Source organism: Scardinius erythrophthalmus (assembly GCF_964197995.2).
Source record: "Scardinius erythrophthalmus genome assembly, chromosome: 24".
NCBI classification, from domain to species: domain Eukaryota; kingdom Metazoa; phylum Chordata; class Actinopteri; order Cypriniformes; family Leuciscidae; genus Scardinius; species Scardinius erythrophthalmus.
The window spans coordinates 18,091,634-18,113,763 of NC_138244.1; the positions used below are offsets into that span (position 1 = coordinate 18,091,634).

Consider the following 22,130-nt stretch of genomic DNA (forward strand, 5'->3'; position numbering starts at 1 on the left):
AAACGGACTAGCCGGTCATCGCACAAATGTGCCAGAAGGAATGTCAAAACTAGCCTGGGTCCGCAGAGCCAGAGCTTAGATAGAGAGAACTCGTGCCTGCAGAGCAGGAACTTCTAGGTTGTAAAATCTCACAAATGTGGACGGAACGGACCATCCGGCCGCCGCACAAATGTCCTCGATAGGAACACCACTCGACCAGGCCCACGAGGAGGCGACGCCTCTCGTGGAGTGAGCTCTAACACCTATGGGACATGTAAGGCCCATTGAGGTGTAAGCCAGAGCAATGGCATCCACTATCCATCTAGACAGCGTAAGCTTCGTGACGGGAAGACCTTCGGTTCGGCCCCCGAAACAAACAAAAAGCTGTTCAGACTGTCCGAAAGAGGCTGAACGCTCCAAATAAATTCTCAAAGCTCTGACGGGGCAGAGTGTGAGAGCATCACTGAACTCTTCTGAAGCGGGAAGAGCTGACAGAGAAATAACCTGGGCTCTGAACGGAGTTGGGAGCACCTTAGGAATATATCCATGTCTTGGCCTAAGGATGACCTTAGAGTCATTGGGGCCGAACTCCAGACAGGAAGCGCTAGTAGAGAGTGCCTGTAAGTCACCTACTCTCTTGACTGACGCCAGTGCCAAAAGCAGGGCGGTTTTCAGGGAGAGAGGTTTTAGATCGGCTGACTGAAGTGGTTCAAAGGGAGGTCCCTTAAGAGCCCGTAGAACCAGGGAAAGGTCCCAGGCTGGGACAGATGGTGGCCGAGGTGGGTTAAGCCTTCTGGCACCCTTAAGGAAGCAAACTATAAGGTCGCATTTTCCTAAGGAGGCTCCGGCTTCCAATATGTGATGTGCAGCAATGGCTGCTACATACACCTTGAGAGTGGAGGGGGAACGACCCGCATCCAGCATCTCTTGGAGAAAAGATAGCACTCTTGGTACTTCACAAGTGTGTGGGTCGAGGTTTCGAGCTAAACACCAGCTGGAAAACACTGACCATTTATGGTGGTAGAGGCGTCTGGTAGACGGAGCTCTAGCCTCCTTGATAGTATTCAGGACGCCCTCTGGGAGGTCCTGGGGTACCCGTTGAGTGGCCAAACGTGTAGGGCCCACAAATCGGGACGGGGATGCCAGATGGTCCTGTTGGCCTGAGCCAGGAGGTCGCGCCTCACTGGGATTGGCCAAGGGTCTGTCACAGACAGCTGCATCAACTCCGGGAACCAAGTTTGGGTTCGCCAGAGGGGAGCTATCAGGAGAACTGCGCATTTCGTGTCCCTGATCCATTCGATGACCTGAGGGAGCATCGAGACCGGAGGAAACGCATAGAGGGGGAGGTTGGGCCAGTCGTGGGCCAACGCATCCCTGCTCTTTGAAAAGAAGATTGGGCAGTGACAGTTGTCTTCTGAGGCGAAGAGATCTACTTCTGCCTTCCCGAAGACCTCCCAAAGCAGGAGAACCGTCTGAGGGTGGAGAGACCATTCCTCTGGGGGAACCCCGCCCCGAGAGAGCATGTCTGCTCCCCTGTTCAACGTGCCCGGCACGTGAGCTGCCCTGAGCGAGCGCAGATTGGTGTGAGCCCATAACAGTAGCTGGGTGGCTATGGCAAGCAGGTTGCGGGACCTGAGGCCTTTGCTTTGAGCTTGGGATACATGCTCTATCGCCCCTTTGCTCATCAGTTTTGATATTTCGGCGCGAAGTAGGTGTGCTACTTCTAAAATCACCGTAGTTTCGACGCGCGCTGTGAAGCGGGGAGGGCGTCGACAAAACTGTAGCGAGAAGCCTCTGTTTATAATGTCTAGCACCCAGTCCGAAACCCCTGGAAGCGCTGCCCATGCCTCTGCATGGCTGGCTAAGGGTTGGATGCGAAGCGCGCTCTTTTCGCCGTGCAACAGATGTGCTTTGGGGCGCAATAACATAGGCGTTACGCCTGTGACATTCGAGGCGGGGAGCGCGCTTATTACAGCGGGCAGAACGCTCGTCCTCGACCCCACTACAGTGCTTAACTGAGTGAGGGAGGGCTGAGAAAGTCTCGTGGGACTCATGCTGTCTGCGAGTAAATGTGGGCGGGAAACGGGCACATTCACTGCTTTGGACGCGCTGCCTGCCAGAGCAGAGCGAGCGCGCACAGGTCCCGTTTTTACAGAGAGCCTGTGATCTGTGAGACATAGTGTTCGTGGGCACTTTTACTATGTTGGAAGCGCAATTGACCTGAGTCGATTTTATGTGCGCGAGCCCTAGGGGGAAGCACGCTGATCACAGTGGACAGAATGCCTGCGCTCGACCCCGCTGCGGTGTTTAACCGAGCAAAGGAGGGCTGGGTGAGTCCCGTAGGACATATAATGGCTGTGAGTAAGTGTGGGCATGGGAGAGCGGGCACAGTTATTTTCTGCCGGCAGACCTGGGATTCGAACTCGGATCCCCCGCGCGAAAGCGTCTGCAGTTGCCTCTCGGGGAACAAACAGAGTGATTTGCATTTTCAGAAGCCTGCAAATTGGCAGAATGTGAGAAGAGTGGATATCGCCCAGTTTCAGCGGGGCTGAAAACACTCCATTCTCCTTTCGCCAGTGACGCACGGGAACCGTAGAAACAGTGTTCGGTTGCAGGCAAGCGGGTACTACGCGCTCGCTGGCTGCAAAATGCATCTCTGCAGTCGCCTTCAGGGGACTGACAGAGCAAAGCATTGGCGGCATAAATATATATGCCGCTAGACCGGGATTCGAGTGAGTTATAACAGACTCACTTGCTGCAATAATATTTCCAGTCACTGAACAGGGAACTGAGAAATGTGAGAGAAAAGAACCTCCTTCGCCGGTGAATGACGCGTGCAGAGGCAGGGTAGCTTTTCTTGTAACGTAAAGAAAAACTAATCCCGCCATCCAGGAAGGGCAGCCTCGGAAGGATGCCCGAAATCACAGGCAAATTGGTGCTCGTTAATGCGAGTGACAATCACGCAGTGTGAATGAGCAAAGACGCTATCTGAGAGAATCACAGACGAGTCGCCGACGCCCGTGAGATATTTGGCATGCTAAATATCTGGACCTGTCGGCGATTCAAAATCCTGCTGTGTGAAAGTGTTTTGACTGAAAACTACATCGGCGAAGACCGACAGCCAATGAGAGAGCAAGATACAGAGCAGCGGGGAGTTCGGGGAGGAGTTATAGGCCAAAGTATCAGTATTTTAATAGATATATTTACAATTATATCAAACAGATCAAAGCACAAACATTTGCTTGACCAGCAGCAACAGCAGCACATTGTAAAAATATTTATTTACCCCCAACTCTCTTTGCAGAACACACAGTCCTTGCTCCCCTTGTCTTCCTAGCCATTTCCTCATAAATAATATGTTTTTCTTTTGCAAGCTACTGCAGGCTATCATTTTTAATAACAATTTCAGTCTCGCGCGAGAGCTGCGGTCTTACGCACGCGGGATTTTGCGCTATTTCCTTATCACTTCTCGCGTGTGTTTGGTTGCTAAACGTAGTTTGCGGACCAGACAGAAGTTGTCGGCAATTCTTTCTCCTGAAAGTCATGCAGTGTGAAACCTCCTGTCGCCGATGCATCGTGCAGTGTGAACACACTGCAACTGAATGTTACCCCGGATAGTCACGCAGTGTGAAAAGAACAGTGACCCGACTACTTTGAAAATCGTGCAGTCTGAACTCGGCTTTAGGCAGTATTTCATTCAGAGCAATAACACCTGCCGTGTTCGAAATTGCCCCCTTTACCCTCATTCACTGTTCCCTACAATATGGTCCACATGGCTTGCTTGCTGTTTAATAATAATAATTTCAAACGTAGTAACGCAGCTCCAGTATATTAATGAAAATATTTATCTTTGAACTCTGCCATGGAAACTAGCATTAGGCTAACCTTAATTAATCAATTAGCAAATTTGAGCGCTGCCATAATTACAGGGTGCCAGAGGGTGTTTAAAAAAAAACGAAAACACATCAGCCTAAATTTGTATAGCCTATTTAAATAATAAGAATTATGCAGATTTTAGGCTACTTTGTAGGCTAACCATACAAACGCACTTTGTCAGATTTGATGTTTCATGTTTATGTGTTCTCTCAAATTTTAATTGAGCAAACAATGATAGGCAATAAAATAACACACAAATGCAGGGCAAAACCTAAAAATAACCTGCAGGGAACTTTCTGGGAAGGTTCTCTTTGGGTTATTAAATAAATAACCTACAAGGAACGTTCTGAGAAGGTTAAGGTTATAAAAATAAAACCTAAAAACTGTATACAGACAACATTTTATAAGCATGTTTTTGCCTATAAATATAGTTAAGCTCCAAGGAAATGTCACTTAATTGTCCCCATAGAAATGAATCCGTGGCTGGTAACCATAGATTTCTCCATGGATGAGCGGTCCCTACCTTGCCTACCATTTCCACCTGCCTAAGTTATTGCCGCATCCTTAGTTGCACAGTGGCAGTAGATTCTGGAAGGTCTGGTTTAAAAATGATAAAGAACTGAAATGGCATTTAACAAACATAGGATTCTAAAAAGAATTTTCATTTTTTCACTGAGTACAACACTGTCCCTCTATCTGCTGAATTGCATACGGAATAATTGTCCTTCTAATGGGAAACGGGACCTGAATCACTTACTAAAGCAGGATGTTGGAGAACTGCAGGCTTGTTCTGCTATTATCCAAGGAGACATGGACAGAGTGGACAAGGACATTTTTTGGAAATTAATGACCTTGAAAATAAAAACATCCCTGCTACAGGAGTCATTTTATCTCAACGCAACCAAGGATTGTCCATCCTACATCCGAGACAGAGGGTTTCTGACGCTTTCTCTCAGTAAAGAGGAGAAAGATTTCCCCATTGCTTACTCCATGGTGATCCATGAGAAGATTGAGATGTTTGAAAGGCTCTTAAGAGCCATTTACACTCCTGACAATGTGTACGGTGTTCATGTGGACCAGAGGTCTCCTGAGATCTTTAAAGAAGCAGTTAGGGCCATTGCGTCCTGTCTGACCAATGTGTTTGTGGCCAGCAAACTGGAGAATGTGATCTACGCCTCCTGGTCTCGAGTTCAAGCGGACATCAACTGCATGCAGGATCTGCTCAAGTCACCCGTCCAGTGGAGGTATCTGCTCAACACCTGTGGCACTGATTTCCCCATTAAAACCAATGCTGAAATGGTTCAGATCCTAAAACAACTGAACGGAAAGAACAGTTTGGAGTCTGAGACGGTACAGTCTAAAAATTGGCGCTGGCAGTATCATCACAATGTTACGAACAATGTGATTCGGACCGATGTTAGAAAGTCACCCCCGCCAATACAGAGCCCTATGTTCTCAGGAAATGCTTACTTTGTGGTTTCAAGAGAGTTTGTGGATCACATCATTAAAAGCAAAGAGATTCAAGATTTCATGGAATGGGAGAAAGACACATACAGTCCAGATGAGCACATGTGGGCTACGTTACAGCGGATGCCTTCAGTACCAGGATCAAACCCTCCAAACATAAAGTACGAGCAATCGGACATGAACGCAATTGCTCGTCTAGTGAAGTGGAGCTACCATGAAGGAGATCTAAGGAGTGGGGCTCCCTACCCACCATGCACTGGGACGCACAGACGGGCGGTGTGTGTTTATGGAGCTGGGGACTTGAAATGGATTGTGAGGCAACACCATCTTTTGGCAAACAAGTTTGATCCAGAAGTAGATGATGTTGCGATCAAATGTATGGAGGCTTTTTTAAGGTACAAAGCTATTAATGGTCGATCATTACTAACAGTTCAAAAATCTGACATTATTTTATGATGCCAGTAGTGATGTGTTCAATAACTGTCTAGCATTTTCTCTAAATATTGTCAGTATGATTTTTTTATTATTATTTAATTAGTAGTTACAGAATTAATTACAGAATTGTCTTTTTTTTTCTGTTTAAACGTGTATTGAGAAGAAACAATCCGTACAGTATGTCTGGACTGGTAATGTGAATGAGTTTTTAGAAAGCATTATCTTCTAAATGATGAACAATTAGTAAACCTTTCTTAAAAAAAAGCATGCAAATCGATTGCCTTGAAAAAAACGAGTAAAGTGAAATGGGAATAGTATGTAGTAATAACAAGTGCCTGTCTAGTAGTGTAAACTTACAAGAGAGTTCCAGTAACTTAAAACTAATTTGTATAGTATACTTGATCATTTACTTTAGATGTACTTATCTAGTATAGACTACTCAGAATTACTATTTTTAACAACTAAATCATTTCAAGTAAAATGCACTTTGAGAGTATTCCTTACTACTCATTTATGCTAGTTGTGTTAACTCTGATGTTTTCTGCACAGCTTGGAATTACTGAGTTTATTTTACTTCAAAAGCAATCCAGTTCATCTGTTAAAACCATGCAAACCGATTGCCTTAAAAAGAGCAAGTAAGCGTTACTCCAATAATTTAAGTTCTTTCAATCTATTATAAACCATTGAGAATAGTTTCACAATTTTACAAAGATAACATTTACAACTGGACAAATACATTTGAGGCAATGATACAGTTCAAAGGTAAATTTATTGTGTTTGTTTTCTTAACAATGGACACAGGCTTGGTCCACACAAGTTTGCATTGGGGTATAACATTTACGTAAATAGTCACTTTAGGTTTAAAAAAAAAAACAAGCAAAAAACAAAAACAAAACAAAAAAAACACCGGTAACACTTTATAATAAGGTTTATTAGTTAACATTAGTCAGACTAACAATAAGCAATACATTTGCTATTGTATTAATTAATCTTTGTTAATGTTAGTTAATACAAATCCTTCTCTTTCACGTCATTCTCCTATGCTGTTGACGTAGTGTAAACAGTACAGCGCTTCTGGGTTGTACGTCAGAACGTAGGCTAATTATTGACCGACGCTAGTCATGCGTGTGATGCATGTGATGCTGGCCAATAATAAGCTGACGTAGAATGAAGAAGCGCTGTAGTTTTTACACTACGTCAACTCAAGAACCAATGGGCTGACAATTTTAAACAAGTGCCTTAGTTTCCCTTTTATTTATCTATCAACTAATCTAATTGCACTGCCATAAACTCAACATGGCATCATGACTTTGCGTAAACATACACGCCACTTTCAAGTCAAAAGTGGCGTGTTATTTATACGCATTTTGAGCTATCCGCGTGTATGTTTACGCCGAAACGAACCGTCATCTTCCGCGTGTATGTCTACGCCAATAAACAAAATCTAATCATAACCATTTCTTAAAACTACGTAGGCTACAATTATAAAGAAAAACAACTGACAGACAAGTATAATCACAATAATTTATTTAATGAGAAAATGTCCAAATCGGTACCAAAAGTTGTTCACGTGACGATGTGTCGCAGTCCTCTCTGGCAGTGGTTTTGTATATGAGGTAACAAAGCAGAATTTAAGTTATTAATTCAAATCCATGAAAATGTTAATCCGTCTTCGGTTCGGTTCGCTGCTCTGAGGGCTGCGCGGCAGTGCGCGCTTCATTTCATTTCAAATGTGCATGACGCAATCTGTGACGAAGCAGGCGAGGCGAGAGCCAATGAGCGTTTGATATTACTGCCGTAACCATAGTAACCTGTCATAACACTTCTTGAGGGCGCAATTTTTGAATTTGAATTCATAACAAGCGCGGGGTTTGACGTTTACGGTCAAGATGACGATTACTGGATAAAAGGGCTGAGTTTGGATCTTTTTCTTGCAAATAATGGATTCTGAAGGTTTGGATTACATCAAGCTAATAAAATTGGTGTATTTTGTGAATCGATGTTGTGTTGTAAGGTTATATTAAATTATTGTGATTATACTCGTCTGTCTGTTGTTTTTCTTTATAATTATTGCCTAGTTAGTTTTTAAAAATGGTTATGGTTAGGTTTAGGGGTAGGATTCGTGGCTCAAACTATGTTTTAATGCCATATTGTTCATAAAAATGCCATTTTCCTACATACCTGTCCATTACGTTTTATCATTTTAATATTGTCCATAAAATGGGTATGTTTAGGTGTGGGAGTACAGTTAAGGGATCTTACATTTATAATCTATACATGCTATTAACCCCAGTGACGGGTAGGTTTAGGGACGGAGTTGGGGTAGGTCATATTTATACAGTAATGTAACGTTAAGTCAACGGCGTTGATAAACACGCTAAAAAGCGATTATGCGTGTTAATAGCACGCCAAAAATGGAAATCGAATTGGCGTGTCATACATACGCCATTTCATGAGATCAGTCTGCATAAACTAATTTAATCTAATGCCAAACATCATCAATCTTGCACATTTGATTACTCAACAGGAGATTGCAGTTTTGGTGGGAGTTTGTTCTGTTCCAAACCAAGCATCAATTTCTGAATTAAGTTAAAAGTGGTTCCCTTTCGTTGTCACTCCGAGTTACGTCGGATGACGACGAATGGGGTTTCGCTTAGAAAGCCTATCATCTTCGAGTATATAAAACGAGCCAATGGCAATGAAATGCCATGGGTCTGCGGAATTTGCATAGCGTATCTCCGCCCCACGCAGGGGGTATATAAGGAAGTGCGCGAGCAACATGCAGATATGTTTTCGCTTCGGAGCTAAGTTGATTCTTCACTCCACAGCCAATTCTGAGTTCATCTCTTCATTCTCTTCGAGACGAGCCTCTCTCCAAGTGTTGGTGTGACAGCGAGTTCCAGCGAGTGCACATTCTCTGCTTATCTGTGCAGGGATTTGCCAGAGTTTGTGTGTTCATCACCCTGGTCGCTTCAGCATTTGTGAAGAAATCTCCTTTCACAAAAGAGCATTGCACGCGGCACGTCTTTTTAAAGATGCCTCGTCCGTGTATTTCTGGTAGCGGTCTATATGTGTCTGACTCTGATGGGCACAATCGCTGTCTTGTGTGTCTGGGTGTCGAGCACGCTAAGGCAGCGTTTGTGGATGAGTCATGTTCCCATTGCGGGAACATGCCCATCGCACGGTTGAGGTCTAGACTCAATGACCTTTGTGGTAGAGTCCCCTCACCCGCTCCCCGATCTACTGGCTCTGCGAGAGCTAGTACTTCGGCTGGCGGCCAGGGTGACCTGAGGGTTACGGTGTGGAACAAAGCGCCGACTATTCCATGCTCCACACCGCCCTCTAGCACTGTGCAACCCGCGAGTGTTCCAAATGAGCCTGCAGTACAGTCCACTGACTTGCCGCATGTCTCATTTGGCGCTCCAGAGGAGGACCGTATGTCGATCACTGCATCACAAGTTGGGCAGGAGTCCTTGGGAAGTGACGATTCGGCTGTGCTGCCACCCTCGGGTGTCCCAGCATTGCCCGAGTCTGATCCCGAGCTGACGGCCATGCTTTCCCAGGCAGCCGCGGCCATTGGTCTTGAGTGGTCCCCGCCACCTGGGCCAGGGCGCTCACAGCTGGATGATAGGTTTTTGGGAGCGGCCGCTGACCCTCATCGCCGCCCAACCCCAATAGGCCTACAGAGCTGCGGGGCAGGCAGCCTCCTTACTGCATGCCATGGCGACACTGCAAGTCTACCAGGCCCAGTTGTTGCGTGACATGCACGAGGGGAGGACTGACCCAGCACTCTTCGATGAATTGCGTGCCGCCACCGACCTCACTCTCCGGGCGATGAAGGTGACCGCACGCTCGCTGGGTCAGGTGATGTCCACATGTGTGGTCCAGGAACGACACCTGTGGCTCAACCTGGCTGATATGCGGGAGGCCGAGCGGACCCGGTTCCTCGACACCCCCATATCCCAGGCTGGCCTCTTCGGCGGCACAGTCGAGGACTTTGCCCAGCAGTCCTCGACTGCCCAGAAGCAGACTGAGGCTTTAAAACATGTCCTGCCCCGGCGGCCCGCTGCTTCGGCAGCGCAGTCGTCGGCACAGGTGCCTCAACCTGCTCGCCGCTGAGGGCACCCTCCTGTGGCTCCCGCCCCTCCCGACCGGCCTCAGCAGTCATCTGCCTCTGGCCCACGTCGTGGAGGAAGCCGCAGGAAGGCGCCACAGCCCTCTCCCGCCCCGTGCCCCGCTAAACGCCAGGCCAAGCGGCGCTCCTGAGACGGGCTGCTCAGAGATGGTTTTGAGTTCTTTTCAGGAGCCGGTAGCAGGGCCGCTCCTTCCCCCGGTGGAGGGCCGGGGGAGAATCCTTGGTTATCCCATTCGCGCTGCCCGTCCCACGACGGGCAGCACCCTAAAATGGTTAAAGAACTCACTCTCCCATCTCTGAGCACACAGAGTTCTCGGATGACAGTGCGCGCCGCTCACGAGCCCCGCCACTCTCATCCCCCTTCTGTCACCAGACCCCTTCCAGAACACGCCCCCGTGGGACGCTGGTCCTCCCCTGGCCTCCTCTGGCAGGACGCGGCTAATGACCGTGCCCTGCACCGGGCCGCTATGGCACCCACGTCTGGGCCGGTCATTACGCCTCGCTGCACCACTGACGGTACGTCTGTGGTCCGTATGACCCTGCTGGTTCAGTTTCTGGGAGCCTGGTTAGAGCTTCCCGGGCTGTCCCGCTGGGTCGCGAGGAACATCAGGCTCGGCTACGCGATTCAGTTCGCGCGGTCTCCTCCCCGCTTCAGGGGAGTCTGCTTTACATTGGTCGGTGGCAATGCCCCTGTCATGAGAGCGGAGGTCGCCACCCTACTGGCGAAGGGTGCGATCGAGACTGTCCCTCCAGCCAAAATGAGGTCCGGCTTCTACAGCCCTTACTTCATTGTACCGAAGAAATCCGGTGGGTTACGACCTATCCTGGACCTGCGCGTCTTGAACCTATCCCTTCACAGGCTGCCGTTCAAGATGCTTACGGCCAACCTTTTCGAATGCGTACGGCCACAGGATTGGTTTGCAGCGATCGACCTGAAGGACGCCTACTTCCATGTCTCCATTCTTCCTCGACACAGACCGTTTCTTTGGTTTGCTTTCCAGGGGCAGACATACCAGTACGCTGTTCTCCCTTTCGGGCTAGCCCTGTCTCCTCGCGTCTTCACGAAGGTCGTCGAGGCAGCCTTTGTTCCCCTACGAGAACACGGGGTTCGCATCCTGATTCTAGCTCACTCTCGAGACCAGGTTTGCGAACACAGGGACCTTGTGCTCCGGCACCTAGCTTGTCTGGGCCTTCGGGTCAACTGGGAGAAGAGCAAACTCTGCCCCGTGCAGAGGATCTCTTTTCTCGGTATGGAAATCGACTCGGTTGCCATGTGCGCGCAGCTTACGAGCGAGCGCGCGCAATCACTGCTGACTTGTCTTCGTCAGTTCGAGGGCAAGAGTGCGGTCCCACTGAAACTCTTTCAGAGGCTCCTGGGGCATATGGCATCCGCAGCCGCAGTAACGCCGCTCAGTTTGCTTCATATGAGACCGCTTCAGCTTTGGCTTCGGGATTGAGTCCCGAGGTGGGCATGGCAACACGGCAGGCTCCAGGTCCCAGTGATTCCGACCTGCCGTCAGACCTTCGCCCCGTGGTTGAACCTCAATTTTCTATGAGCCGGAGTTCCCTTAGAACGAGCTTCCAGGCATGTTGTTGTATCAACAGATGCCTCCGCCACGGGTTGGGGGTGCCATGTGCAATGGACATGCTGCCGCGGGCTCCTGGACAGGACCCCAGCGCCTTTGGCATGACAATTGCCTCGAGGTGCTGGCTGTACGCCTTGCCCTGCACCGCTTTCGGGTCGTTGCTCAGGGGTCAACACGTACTAGTCCGATCAGACAATACCGCCACAGTAGCATACATCAACCGTCAAAATCAGGGAGGACGAGGAGCAGGTAATTTTGGTTGCCCCGTATTGGCACAACCACACCTGGTTCCCAGAACTAGTACTCTTTGCGACAGCACCTCCCTGGCCTATTCCCCTGAGGAAGGACCTGCTTTCTCAGGGACGGGGCACCTTATGGCACCCTCGTCCCGATCTGTGAAACCTCCACGTGTGGCTCCTGGACGGGACGAGGTAGGTTTGAGTACCCTACCACCAGCGGTGGTGGCTACCATCACTTCCGCTAGAGCATCGTCCACGAGACATGTCTATGCGTTGAAGTGGAACCTCTTCATCAACTGGTGTTCTTCTAAAAATCTTGAACCCACGAAATGCCCCATCAGTGTCATGCTTTCCTTCCTGCAAGAAGGGTTGGGGCGAAGGCTGTCTCCCTCCACCCTGAAAGTGTATGTTGCCGCCATTGCCACACATCACGACGCAGTTGATGGTAAGTCCTTGGGGAAGCACGACCTGGTCGTCAGGTTCCTGAGGGGAGCGAGGAGACTGAATCCTCCTCGTCCTCCCCTCGTACCCTCTTGGGACCTCTCAGTGGTTTTAACTGCCCTGCAGAGTGCTCCCTTTGAGCCTCTGCAATCAGTGGAGCTTAAGTTCCTGTCAATGAAGACAGCGCTCCTGGTTGCATTGGCCTCCATCAAGAGGGTAGGGGACCTGCAGGCATTTTCAGTTGACGAAGCGTGCCTGGAGTTCGGGCCGGCTAACTCTCACGTGATCCTGAGACCCCGGCCTGGATATGTGCCCAAGGTTCCCACCACACCTTTTCGAGATCAGGTGTGTAGGTGTATTCCTGTGTTAAGTAGGAGTCCTTCGTCCGTGCCAGTCTCACGACAGGGAGCTCAGACTTACGCAGGGCACTGGAAGACAGTCGAGAGGTGGTGTGATTACACTAGGAATCCCATTCGTCGTCATCCGACGTAACTCGGAGTGACAACGAAAGGGAACGTCTCGGTTACGTATGTAACCGTCGTTCCCTGAGTAGGCCACTTCCGCTGGAACGCCTGAGTTCAGTCTCGGCTCCTCAGCGAAGACATATCTGCATGTTGCTCGCGCACTTCTTTATATACCCCCTGCGTGGGGCGGAGATACGCTATGCAAATTCCGCAGACCCATGGCATTTCATTGCCATTGGCTCGTTTTATATACTCGAAGATGATAGGCTTTCTAAGCGAAACCCCATTCGTCGTCATCCGATGTAACGTCTCCGTTCCCTACTCAGGGAACGAGGGTTACATACGTAACCGAGACGTTTTCATGTCTTTTGGGTTATCCAAATTTAAAGCATAAGACAGACCAAAATAGATGCAAATTGCCTGAGGCAGGTTCTGCAGATAATCTATTACAATACCTCTCTCAACAATGATGGCAGTAGAGACTGGGCAAAGGTAGAGTTTATTATAGTAATTTTCTCAAACTCAACACAGATAAAACAGATCTACTTCTTATTGGTTCACCTCAAATTACATCCCGTTTCTGTGTGGACAATGTTAACTTTGCTGGAGTTTTGGTTCAACCTTCCACCACTGTCAAAAACCTTGGTATAATCTTTGATTCCTCTCTTTCCTTCCTTCCACACATCTCCTTGCTCACTGTTCCGCCTTCTTTCATCTATACGCAATATCGCTCGCTTACGTCCATTTCTGAATATCAATGATGCTGAAACTCTGGTTCACGCTTTCATCACTTCACGGCTTGACTACTGCAATTCTCTCTTCTATGGCTTATCCAATTCATCTACAAATAAGATCCAATATATCCAGAACTCCGCAGCTAGGGTCCTCACTTACACAAAGAAATCTTCTCACATTACTCCGATTTTACACAGACTCCATTGGCTACCGGTAAGCTTTCGTATTCAATACAAGATACTCCTTATCACATTCAAAGCACTCCATGGTCTATGTTTATGTACCACTTTCTATTATGTTATCCATCTCGGTTTATTTGTATTGTTTCATGTCTTGTTTCTATGTCATGTATATTGTACTTTATTGTAAAGCGACCTTGAGTTTCCTGAAAGGCGTTATATAAAATAAACACATTATTATTATTATTTATTATTATTAAGAGAGAGGTTTTGTTCTTCATCAATGACAGTTAGCACCCCAACAGATACTTGTGGCCAGGATTCATTAACATCACATACCTGAATGAAACCAAACAATAAAAATATTACAACAGGGAAAAGTGAAAAGGCATGATTAATTGTCAGTTATCTGCCCTGCATACACGGCCTTTAATCCATGTCCCATTAAGTATATATCATTTATCTTTTTTTTCAATCCAGACTCTTAAAGGGATAGTTCACCCAAAAAGGAAAATTAGCCCATGATTTACTCACGCTCAACTCATTCTAGGTGTATCTGACATTTTTCTTTCAGACGAATACAATCGGAGTTATATAAAAAAAATGTCCTGGCTCTTCCAAGCTTTATAATGGCAGTGAATGGCCGTATATTTGTTGAAGTACATCAAAATGCATCCATCCATGATAAAAATACATCTATCCATCATAAAAGTGCTCCACGCGTCTCCGGGCGTTAATAAAGGCTTTCTGAAGTGAAGTGAAGCGATCCGTTTGTATAAGAAAAATTAAAACTTTATGGACTAAAATAACTAGCTTTTGGCAGTATAATAAAAAATTAAGGCTGCAATAAACTCACCCCTGTATTAATTTGCTGGATAAGCTCATCCAATTTCTCTCCAATGCTTCTTGAAGACTGTGACAAAGCGTGGTCTGTAGCGATCCACAGAGCCATGAAAGTTACTCTGCAATCTGTAGATCTGTGGTGACTACAACACAGGCAAAAAAATAAAATAAAATAAAATGTATGGGACAGTGTGGACATTTGTCAATGCATGGTTAGGCCTGCAGGCCAATTCTAAAGCCAAACCTAAACAGAATGTGGTTTCAAATGGTGGAAAAAGGGATATGAATAAGTACTTGCTTGTCTTTCTGTAAAAAGAGCTGGCCACTGCTCCATCTGCATCCACAATCTCATGTCTTTGCATTGAGAAGGTCTAGTCCATCTTTGATGCAATAAGAGTTCCACTAGGGTTAATGGGCTGCTTTAATGGGCTGCTGCCTCTCACTGGTTTAGTAACATCATTACATCCTTTGCTGCTACTTGCTTGTTTCAAGTAAGCGTCACTTTGATTGAGTAGAACTTATTATTTTTAACCTGCAATTGACTGTAACTCAACAAATCCTAGTAAGAAGCATGTATTTATTACTGGGTAAAGTTGACTAAATATATGTGAGTCAGATCTATTGGATTTTACAGTGATCCTTTATCTTTGAATTTAAATTAAGTTTAAGCGTGCACAGTATCTCAGTGTGCGTTAATGTTCATATTTTATGTTCTTATTTTACAAAATCAAAACAATTAAACCTTTATCTAACAAGACACATACAAAATGACAGTTCACCCCAAACATTTAAAATATGCCATAATGTATTCATCCTTGTGTTGTTACAAAACCTCATGACTAGTAGCACAAAGTTTTAGACAGCTTTTTTTTAACATTTTAGTGGCCACATTGTGGAATATATTTTAGTACATTTACATTGTGCCTTATATACAGATTACAAGACTTTCTCAGCTGAAGAAGCTAACCAACCTGATAGCAAACCTATGCAAATATGACCATCACAATACACTGCAGGTGTCAAACAGAACAAAAGGGTCACAATCATGTCAAGCATATTTTCAGTTCAAACTGATGAAATTTCTATGAAAAGTAAAGCCCCGCCTTCTTTGATCTGATCTTCTCAGACTTCAGATGAAAGACTTGTGAACATCACTGAATACTGCAAAATTCACTCTTCAATTGACATAGTGATAATTAGCTTTTCCTTTCCCTCAAAAACGTTGGAAGAGCCCCACCAATTTATTTCCATGGACTACATCACGTGAATATTTGGAGTGATCACCCTTTTTCCTAGGTATATTTTTCACAGTCGTTTGTCAGGTAGGTTGTTCTAAGCATCTTAGAGATGATGTCACTGTTCTGCACAACCCGATTTAAATAAGTTTAGCATGTTCCTGGATCAACTTGTCAGAGAGGAATTACCATGATTTCACGAGTTCACACTTACATTTAATTTGAATGGGTAAGTTTAATGCGTATATGGCGTGCTGTCCGGAGGGAGGGCTCCGAGCTCGGAGTTCGGCCCGAACCCAGAGTACTCTCCCCGTATGTAAGTGTTTAGGACTAGAAGTGTGGAGAAGGGGTGGTGGAGGGATGCTGCAAAAACTGTCAATGGAATGAGGTGAGACTGCTGAGTATATATATACATACCTCTTACCATTGATTGCTGAGTGCTCTCCACTTGTGTTAATTATCTGAACGTTCTCCTCCCGAACCTTGTTAATAAAACATAATTTAATGATCTGGTATACATAATTTTATTTCAGCTGTATTAAGTAACCTACCAAAATAGGGCCCATAAGACAGGTTCTAAAACAAACACAGGCCACGCAATCTCAGTAGTAATGTAATAACCATCTATTATGTTATGCACTGTATTGTATTGCATTCTTCTTAGAATCTACACAAAGCCAGACAAAAGTAAGCAAAAGAAAGACAATTCATGAATTTATTTCATGATGATATCTTTTACAGATAACTTGCTATAGGCAAAATTCCCTGCATTTAGGGTACATTTACATGGCAATGTACTAAAAACCTTTTCCTTTGCTTTTTTCACGTACAGACAACATTGTCAAAACGATGTATTATGCTGCCAACTACTATAGTAGGCGATGTCGCTTTGTAAAGAAACAAACATTACTCACCTAGACTGAACACGTAATATGCGTCTTTGTTGTTTACATGGCGACAAAAACGGTATCGTTTTCAAAAACTTTTTTCAGTTTTTGTTGAAAATGGTGTTGTATAAAAGGCCCCTTAGACCTTCAAAGATTAAATGGCTCATGAACATGTCAAAGTGAATGGGTCGAAGGTACACGCTAAAATGGACGCTTCAATTAAGTGAAGTGAAGTCAAAGTAAGGCAACACACACTTGGAATTTGTCCTCTGCATTTAACCCATCCAAGATAGTGCACACACATTAGGAGCAGTGAGTAGTGTGCACACACATTAGGAGCAGTGAGTAGTGAACTACAAACCGTGGACACACACCCCCGGAGCAGTGGGCAGCCGTTCACAGCGGCTGTGATTGTGATGTTTGAGTTGGGGAAGGTGATATTAGTGTCGCAGAAACTATATCATCTTTAAGTAAATATGGTTTCAAAAAGGCAGTATATTAAAAGGACAACAATGAAACACATAAGCAAAAGGACAATGGAATGTCTGTTCTCTGTTGCCTTTGATGTCACAGCTCAAGAAAAAAAGTTGGGCTCCAGAGCTCTCACATAAACAATTCAGATACATCATTTAATTTGATGTGACCCAAACAGTCCATTATGCATATGCTCTAGTCATTGAGTGTGTGAGTTAGACACTTCCTATATTGCAGTACATTATGGGATTGAATGAGTGCGCTTTATCATTTCCACTGTGGTTTCAGACTTCACTACAGAATGTCTCACAAACGTCTCATAAGGTCGTTTTGCATGTTCAGCAACATTCCTTCAGCCCCTAACCTGGTATGTGACCGCAGCACTGACAACAAGTTTAACAAGTACATAATCCGTTCATCTCTTTCTGTTTCTTTCTTTTAACCTACCCAAAATATTCATTAGTTTTAGTCTGACAAAAGTGGGCATCTTTGTACAGCAAAAGTAGTATAGAGAACAACACTAAATTAATTAGCTCAAGTTAGGCATCGAGGTTATAATTCCTCTGTAATTCCTCTGGCGCAATGGATAAGACACATGCTTTTGGTGTGAGAGACCCGGGTTCGAATCCACTGTGAGACACCAATGTGTCCCTGAGCAAGACACTTAACCGCTAGTTGCTCCAGAGGCATGCGACCTCTGACATATATAGCAATTGTAAGTCGCTTTGGATAAAAAGCGTAAGCTAAATGAATAAATGTAAATGTAATGTAAATGCTTATAACTGCAAACAGATTACTAGATAAGCTAAAAAAAAGTGGGAATAGGCTATATAAACATAGATAACACATACTTGTCAGAAAAGCTACAGATCTGGTAACCAAAATATAAGATTAATCAGCTTCCTCAAAGAGGAACTTTACTTTCAATATTCCTTAATGCATCAAAACATTTTTATTTATTTAATTTGTCTTAACTATCTTGGTGTGCAAAGTTTACTTTTTGACAATGCTCTTATTGACTGTAAGATCAGACAATCACAACTTCTAGCCACACCTCTGCTGTGTAACAATTTCTATACCTTTTCTTGTAAACGTTAGTCCTTCCCCTTTGTATATGCTTTGCTGGCTTCCTACCACACCTTTCTGGTATATTAACAAGAGAGACTGTTTTATACCTCACTGACTCAGGTCTCCTCTCCTGGCAGGTTATAATCTTAAAGAAATTAACATGGCATTTAACAATCAGAGGATTTTGAAAATGATCTCCATTCTTTCTGTGAGTACAATCTTGACCGTCCTCTTGATGAACCGTCCAGAACAAAGGACAAATTGTTCAAATAAAGAAAAGCCGGTCTTGAATCACTTACTAAAGCAGGATGTTGGAGAACTACAGGCTTGTTCTGCTATTATCCAAGGAGACATGGATGGAGTGGACAAGGACATTTTCAGGAATCTCATGACCTCGAAAAAAAGAAAATCCCTGCTACAGGAGTCATTTTATCTCAACGCAACCAAGGATTGTCCATCCTACATCCGAGACAGAGGGTTTCTGACGCTTTCTCTCAGTAAAGAGGAGAGAGATTTCCCCATTGCTTACTCCATGGTGATCCATGAGAAGATTGAGATGTTTGAAAGGCTTTTAAGAGCCATTTACACTCCTGACAATGTGTACTGTGTTCATGTGGACCAGAGGTCTCCTGAGATCTTTAAAGAAGCAGTTAGGGCCATTGCGTCCTGTTTGACCAATGTGTTTGTGGCCAGCAAACTGGAGAATGTGATCTATGCCTCCTGGTCTCGAGTTCAAGCGGACATCAACTGCATGCAGGATCTGCTCAAGTCACCCGTCCAGTGGAGGTATCTGCTCAACACCTGTGGCACTGATTTCCCCATTAAAACCAATGCTGAAATGGTTCAGATCCTAAAACAACTGAACGGAAAGAACAGTTTGGAGTCTGAGACGGTACAGTCTAAAAATTGGCGCTGGCAGTATCATCACAATGTTACGAACAATGTGATTCGGACCGATGTTAGAAAGTCACCCCCGCCAATACAGAGCCCTATGTTCTCAGGAAATGCTTACTTTGTGGTTTCAAGAGAGTTTGTGGATCACATCATTAAAAGCAAAGAGATTCAAGATTTCATGGAATGGGAGAAAGACACATACAGTCCAGATGAGCACATGTGGGCTACGTTACAGCGGATGCCTTCAGTACCAGGATCAAACCCTCCAAACATAAAGTACGAGCAATCGGACATGAACGCAATTGCTCGTCTAGTGAAGTGGAGCTACCATGAAGGAGATCTAAGGAGTGGGGCTCCCTACCCACCATGCACTGGGACGCACAGACGGGCGGTGTGTGTTTATGGAGCTGGGGACTTGAAATGGATTGTGAGGCAACACCATCTTTTGGCAAACAAGTTTGATCCAGAAGTAGATGATGTGGCGATTAAATGTATGGAGGCTTTTTTAAGGTACAAAGCTATTAATGGTCGATCATTACTAACAGTTCAAAAATCTGACATTATTTTATGATGCCAGTAGTGATGTGTTCAATAACTGTCCATCCATTTTTCAAAATATTGTCAATATGATTTTCTATTAATTTAATTGGATAGAAATGATGTAAGAAAATTTCATGAATTATTTCGTTTTTAAACTCTTTTTAAGTTATTGACAGGATACAAATGATCTATACTACTACCACAAATGTAATATATATATTTTTTACATTATATAAAATTGTCTAAATTTGTGTCATTCTATCCATAAAAGCGCATGTGTGTGTATATATTTATCAAAATTTGTGCACAAAATGTGTCTTTGACATTTTAAAGTCAGTACTGTGCAATATTAAGGACAAGCAAATACAGTTTTCTTTTTTGTTCTAAAGGAGCTCATAATAGCAGTACAATTAAAAAACAACAAAAAACACTCCATCATGTCCTGTTCTCTGTAAGGGAAATGCTGACACAATAGTGACTAAACACTGCAGTGCTATATAATATTCATGATGACAATGTGATTTTTGTGTGGAAGTTTACTTGCAAAAACATAACATACAAGTACCCCACCCTCCCAAACCATTAATAAAGGTGAATTGGAAAAATGTTACTGGTTCAATTCATTTTTGATTGTTTCCTTATTGTCTCCTTTCCACATTTCTCCATGTTCTCAAATCAAACAAGACAAAGCAGTAAACAATATGTGGTATAACTATGAGATGTTTAGTGAGCAGATGACAAACAATGCCAGATTGTGGCCCTAAAAAAACCATTTCAGTCATAAAAATATATTAATCTTTCTCCTTTATCGCCTTTTGATATAAATATAGACATTTAAATGTAATGAAGAACATGCATCGACTAGTTCAAAAACAGAGTGCCTTAACTAAGGGCAAGATATAGGAACTAGAACATGTTGACAGTATCTACTTATTGAAATGATACATAAAAGGTTACTAAAATGTTTAACCAGATATCATCTTACAGGTGTTTGGCACACAAATGCAACAGGGAGAAAAAAAGGTAACAAAGTAACAGGCAATCAAAGCTTTAAAGGGATAGATCACAAGAAAAAAAAAAAATCTGACAATTTACTCACCCTAATGTTGTTCCAAACCTCTGCAATATCTAAATATGACTCTTGCGTGGAAGACAAAGGGAGATATTTAGCAGAATGTACAAGTTGATCTATTCCGTTCAATGAAAGTGAATGGGGACCACGGCTATCGAAAAGAGCAGCTTGGACATTCTGCTAAATGTCTACATTTGTGTACCACAGGGGGGAAAACGTCATGTGGGTTTAAAATGCCATGAGGCTGAGTAAATAAGGACAATTTTCATTTTGGGTTGAAATATTCCTTTAAAAGGCACTTTTCTGACATCAAGATCTTGCGTTCTCCAGTTAAAAGAAACCCAATACATTCTCTTATTCTTCCAGCTTCTTCAACTCTTCTTCTAACTCACTCTGGCACTGCAGCAGTTGCTATCTCCACTTTTCCATGCATGTCCTTGTCAATCCTACAAAGAAAAAGAAGAAAAAGAAAAATGATAACAGTATAAGGGATAAGAATATCAAACTATAGAAAAGAACAGCTTTTGATTTTTTCTTCCACATAATTCAATACAGAGAGAACAAAAAGATGGTCTCATGACTTTACACTTAAAGGTTTAGTTTGATCACAAAGACAACTTTTCGATTGAGGTTAAAAACATTGTTATACAAGCAAAACAAGCACTTAAAACAATTCATGTAAATCAATTCAAAGTATGACATTTATGAAGCTTGTACACATGTTAAACTGGTGTGGGTGGTTTTCAAGGTGTTGCCATAAGGCTGCTAAAAAGTGCTTAACACTGTTTTTAGCACGATATGATATGGAAAACAATGTCTGTAAGTGTACTCTGACTCTTAACTCTCTGTATTGTCCCTACTTTGCGTTTTACACATTGCTTCCTGAGACGTGTATAGTGGGACATGCAGTGAGCAGTGAGAATGTCCATAAGCCAGGCATGCATTTGAGAAAAAAAAAAATGTAAACCACCCGTGATTTAACTGTTCAAATCCTTCACCATAAAATATGATTTATTGATTTATTGGCATGGTCATACATACCATACTAACAGTGGCAGAACTGAGAGGACAGAACGTCAGAATCTAAATCTGTGAGACGTTCATTGCAAACACAAGCAAGTTAGTGCATTTGGCTAAAGACCTGAATGGATTTAATAACAGTAATTGGATGACTCAGATTTGGTGTTTGACTCAGATGTTCCATCTAAACAACACTTCTGTCCCCCCACCCCACTCCACTCTTATTATTATTATTATTTTTATTTATATATGGCCACTTTATTTGGTACACCTTGCTAGTTCTGGGTTGAACCCCATTTGCATTCAGATCTGCCTTAATTCTTCATAACATAGATTCAACAAGGTGAACTGCCACTCACTGGATACTTTCTCTTTTCAGACCAATCTCTGTAAACCCTAGAGATGGTTGTGTGAGAAAATTCCAGTAGATCACCAGTTTCTGAAATACTCAAACCAGCCCGTCTGGTGCCAACCAGTTCAACCACGTTTAAAGTTACGCATATCATCTTTCTTCCTCATTCTGATGCTCAGGCCCTGTTTACACGAGAACGCTCACGGGTG

General features: G+C 44.1%; 3 protein-coding genes across 4 annotated transcripts in view; 2 read left to right on the top strand and 1 right to left on the bottom strand.

Moving 5' to 3' along the window:
• Positions 1 to 4,845: 4,845 nt before the first annotated feature.
• On the top strand, positions 4,846 to 5,778 carry LOC308684601 (beta-1,3-galactosyl-O-glycosyl-glycoprotein beta-1,6-N-acetylglucosaminyltransferase 3-like; the record flags this gene model as incomplete). The annotated part of the gene is made up of 1 exon (XM_081355866.1): positions 4,846 to 5,778. One exon carries the CDS (start codon positions 4,846 to 4,848, stop codon positions 5,776 to 5,778), a length of 933 nt encoding a protein of 310 aa, XP_081211992.1.
• Positions 5,779 to 16,321: 10,543 nt separating this feature from the next.
• On the top strand, positions 16,322 to 19,549 carry LOC308684703 (beta-1,3-galactosyl-O-glycosyl-glycoprotein beta-1,6-N-acetylglucosaminyltransferase 3-like). The gene has a single exon (XM_081355957.1). It carries the CDS (start codon positions 18,204 to 18,206, stop codon positions 19,506 to 19,508), a length of 1,305 nt encoding a protein of 434 aa, XP_081212083.1. The 5' UTR covers positions 16,322 to 18,203; the 3' UTR covers positions 19,509 to 19,549.
• A 249-nt stretch (positions 19,550 to 19,798) lies between these two features.
• The window catches only part of bnip2 (BCL2 interacting protein 2), a 33,032-nt gene continuing 30,700 nt past the window's right edge, over positions 19,799 to 22,130 (bottom strand). Inside the window, exon 11 of one of the 2 annotated variants that reach the window (XM_081356205.1) lies at positions 19,799 to 20,995. In XM_081356205.1, coding sequence (XP_081212331.1) covers positions 20,938 to 20,995 — 58 coding nt within the window. In that variant the 3' untranslated portion in view covers positions 19,799 to 20,937. The remainder of the gene's footprint in view (positions 20,996 to 22,130) is intronic. The other variant, XM_081356206.1, reaches the window with a different exon arrangement.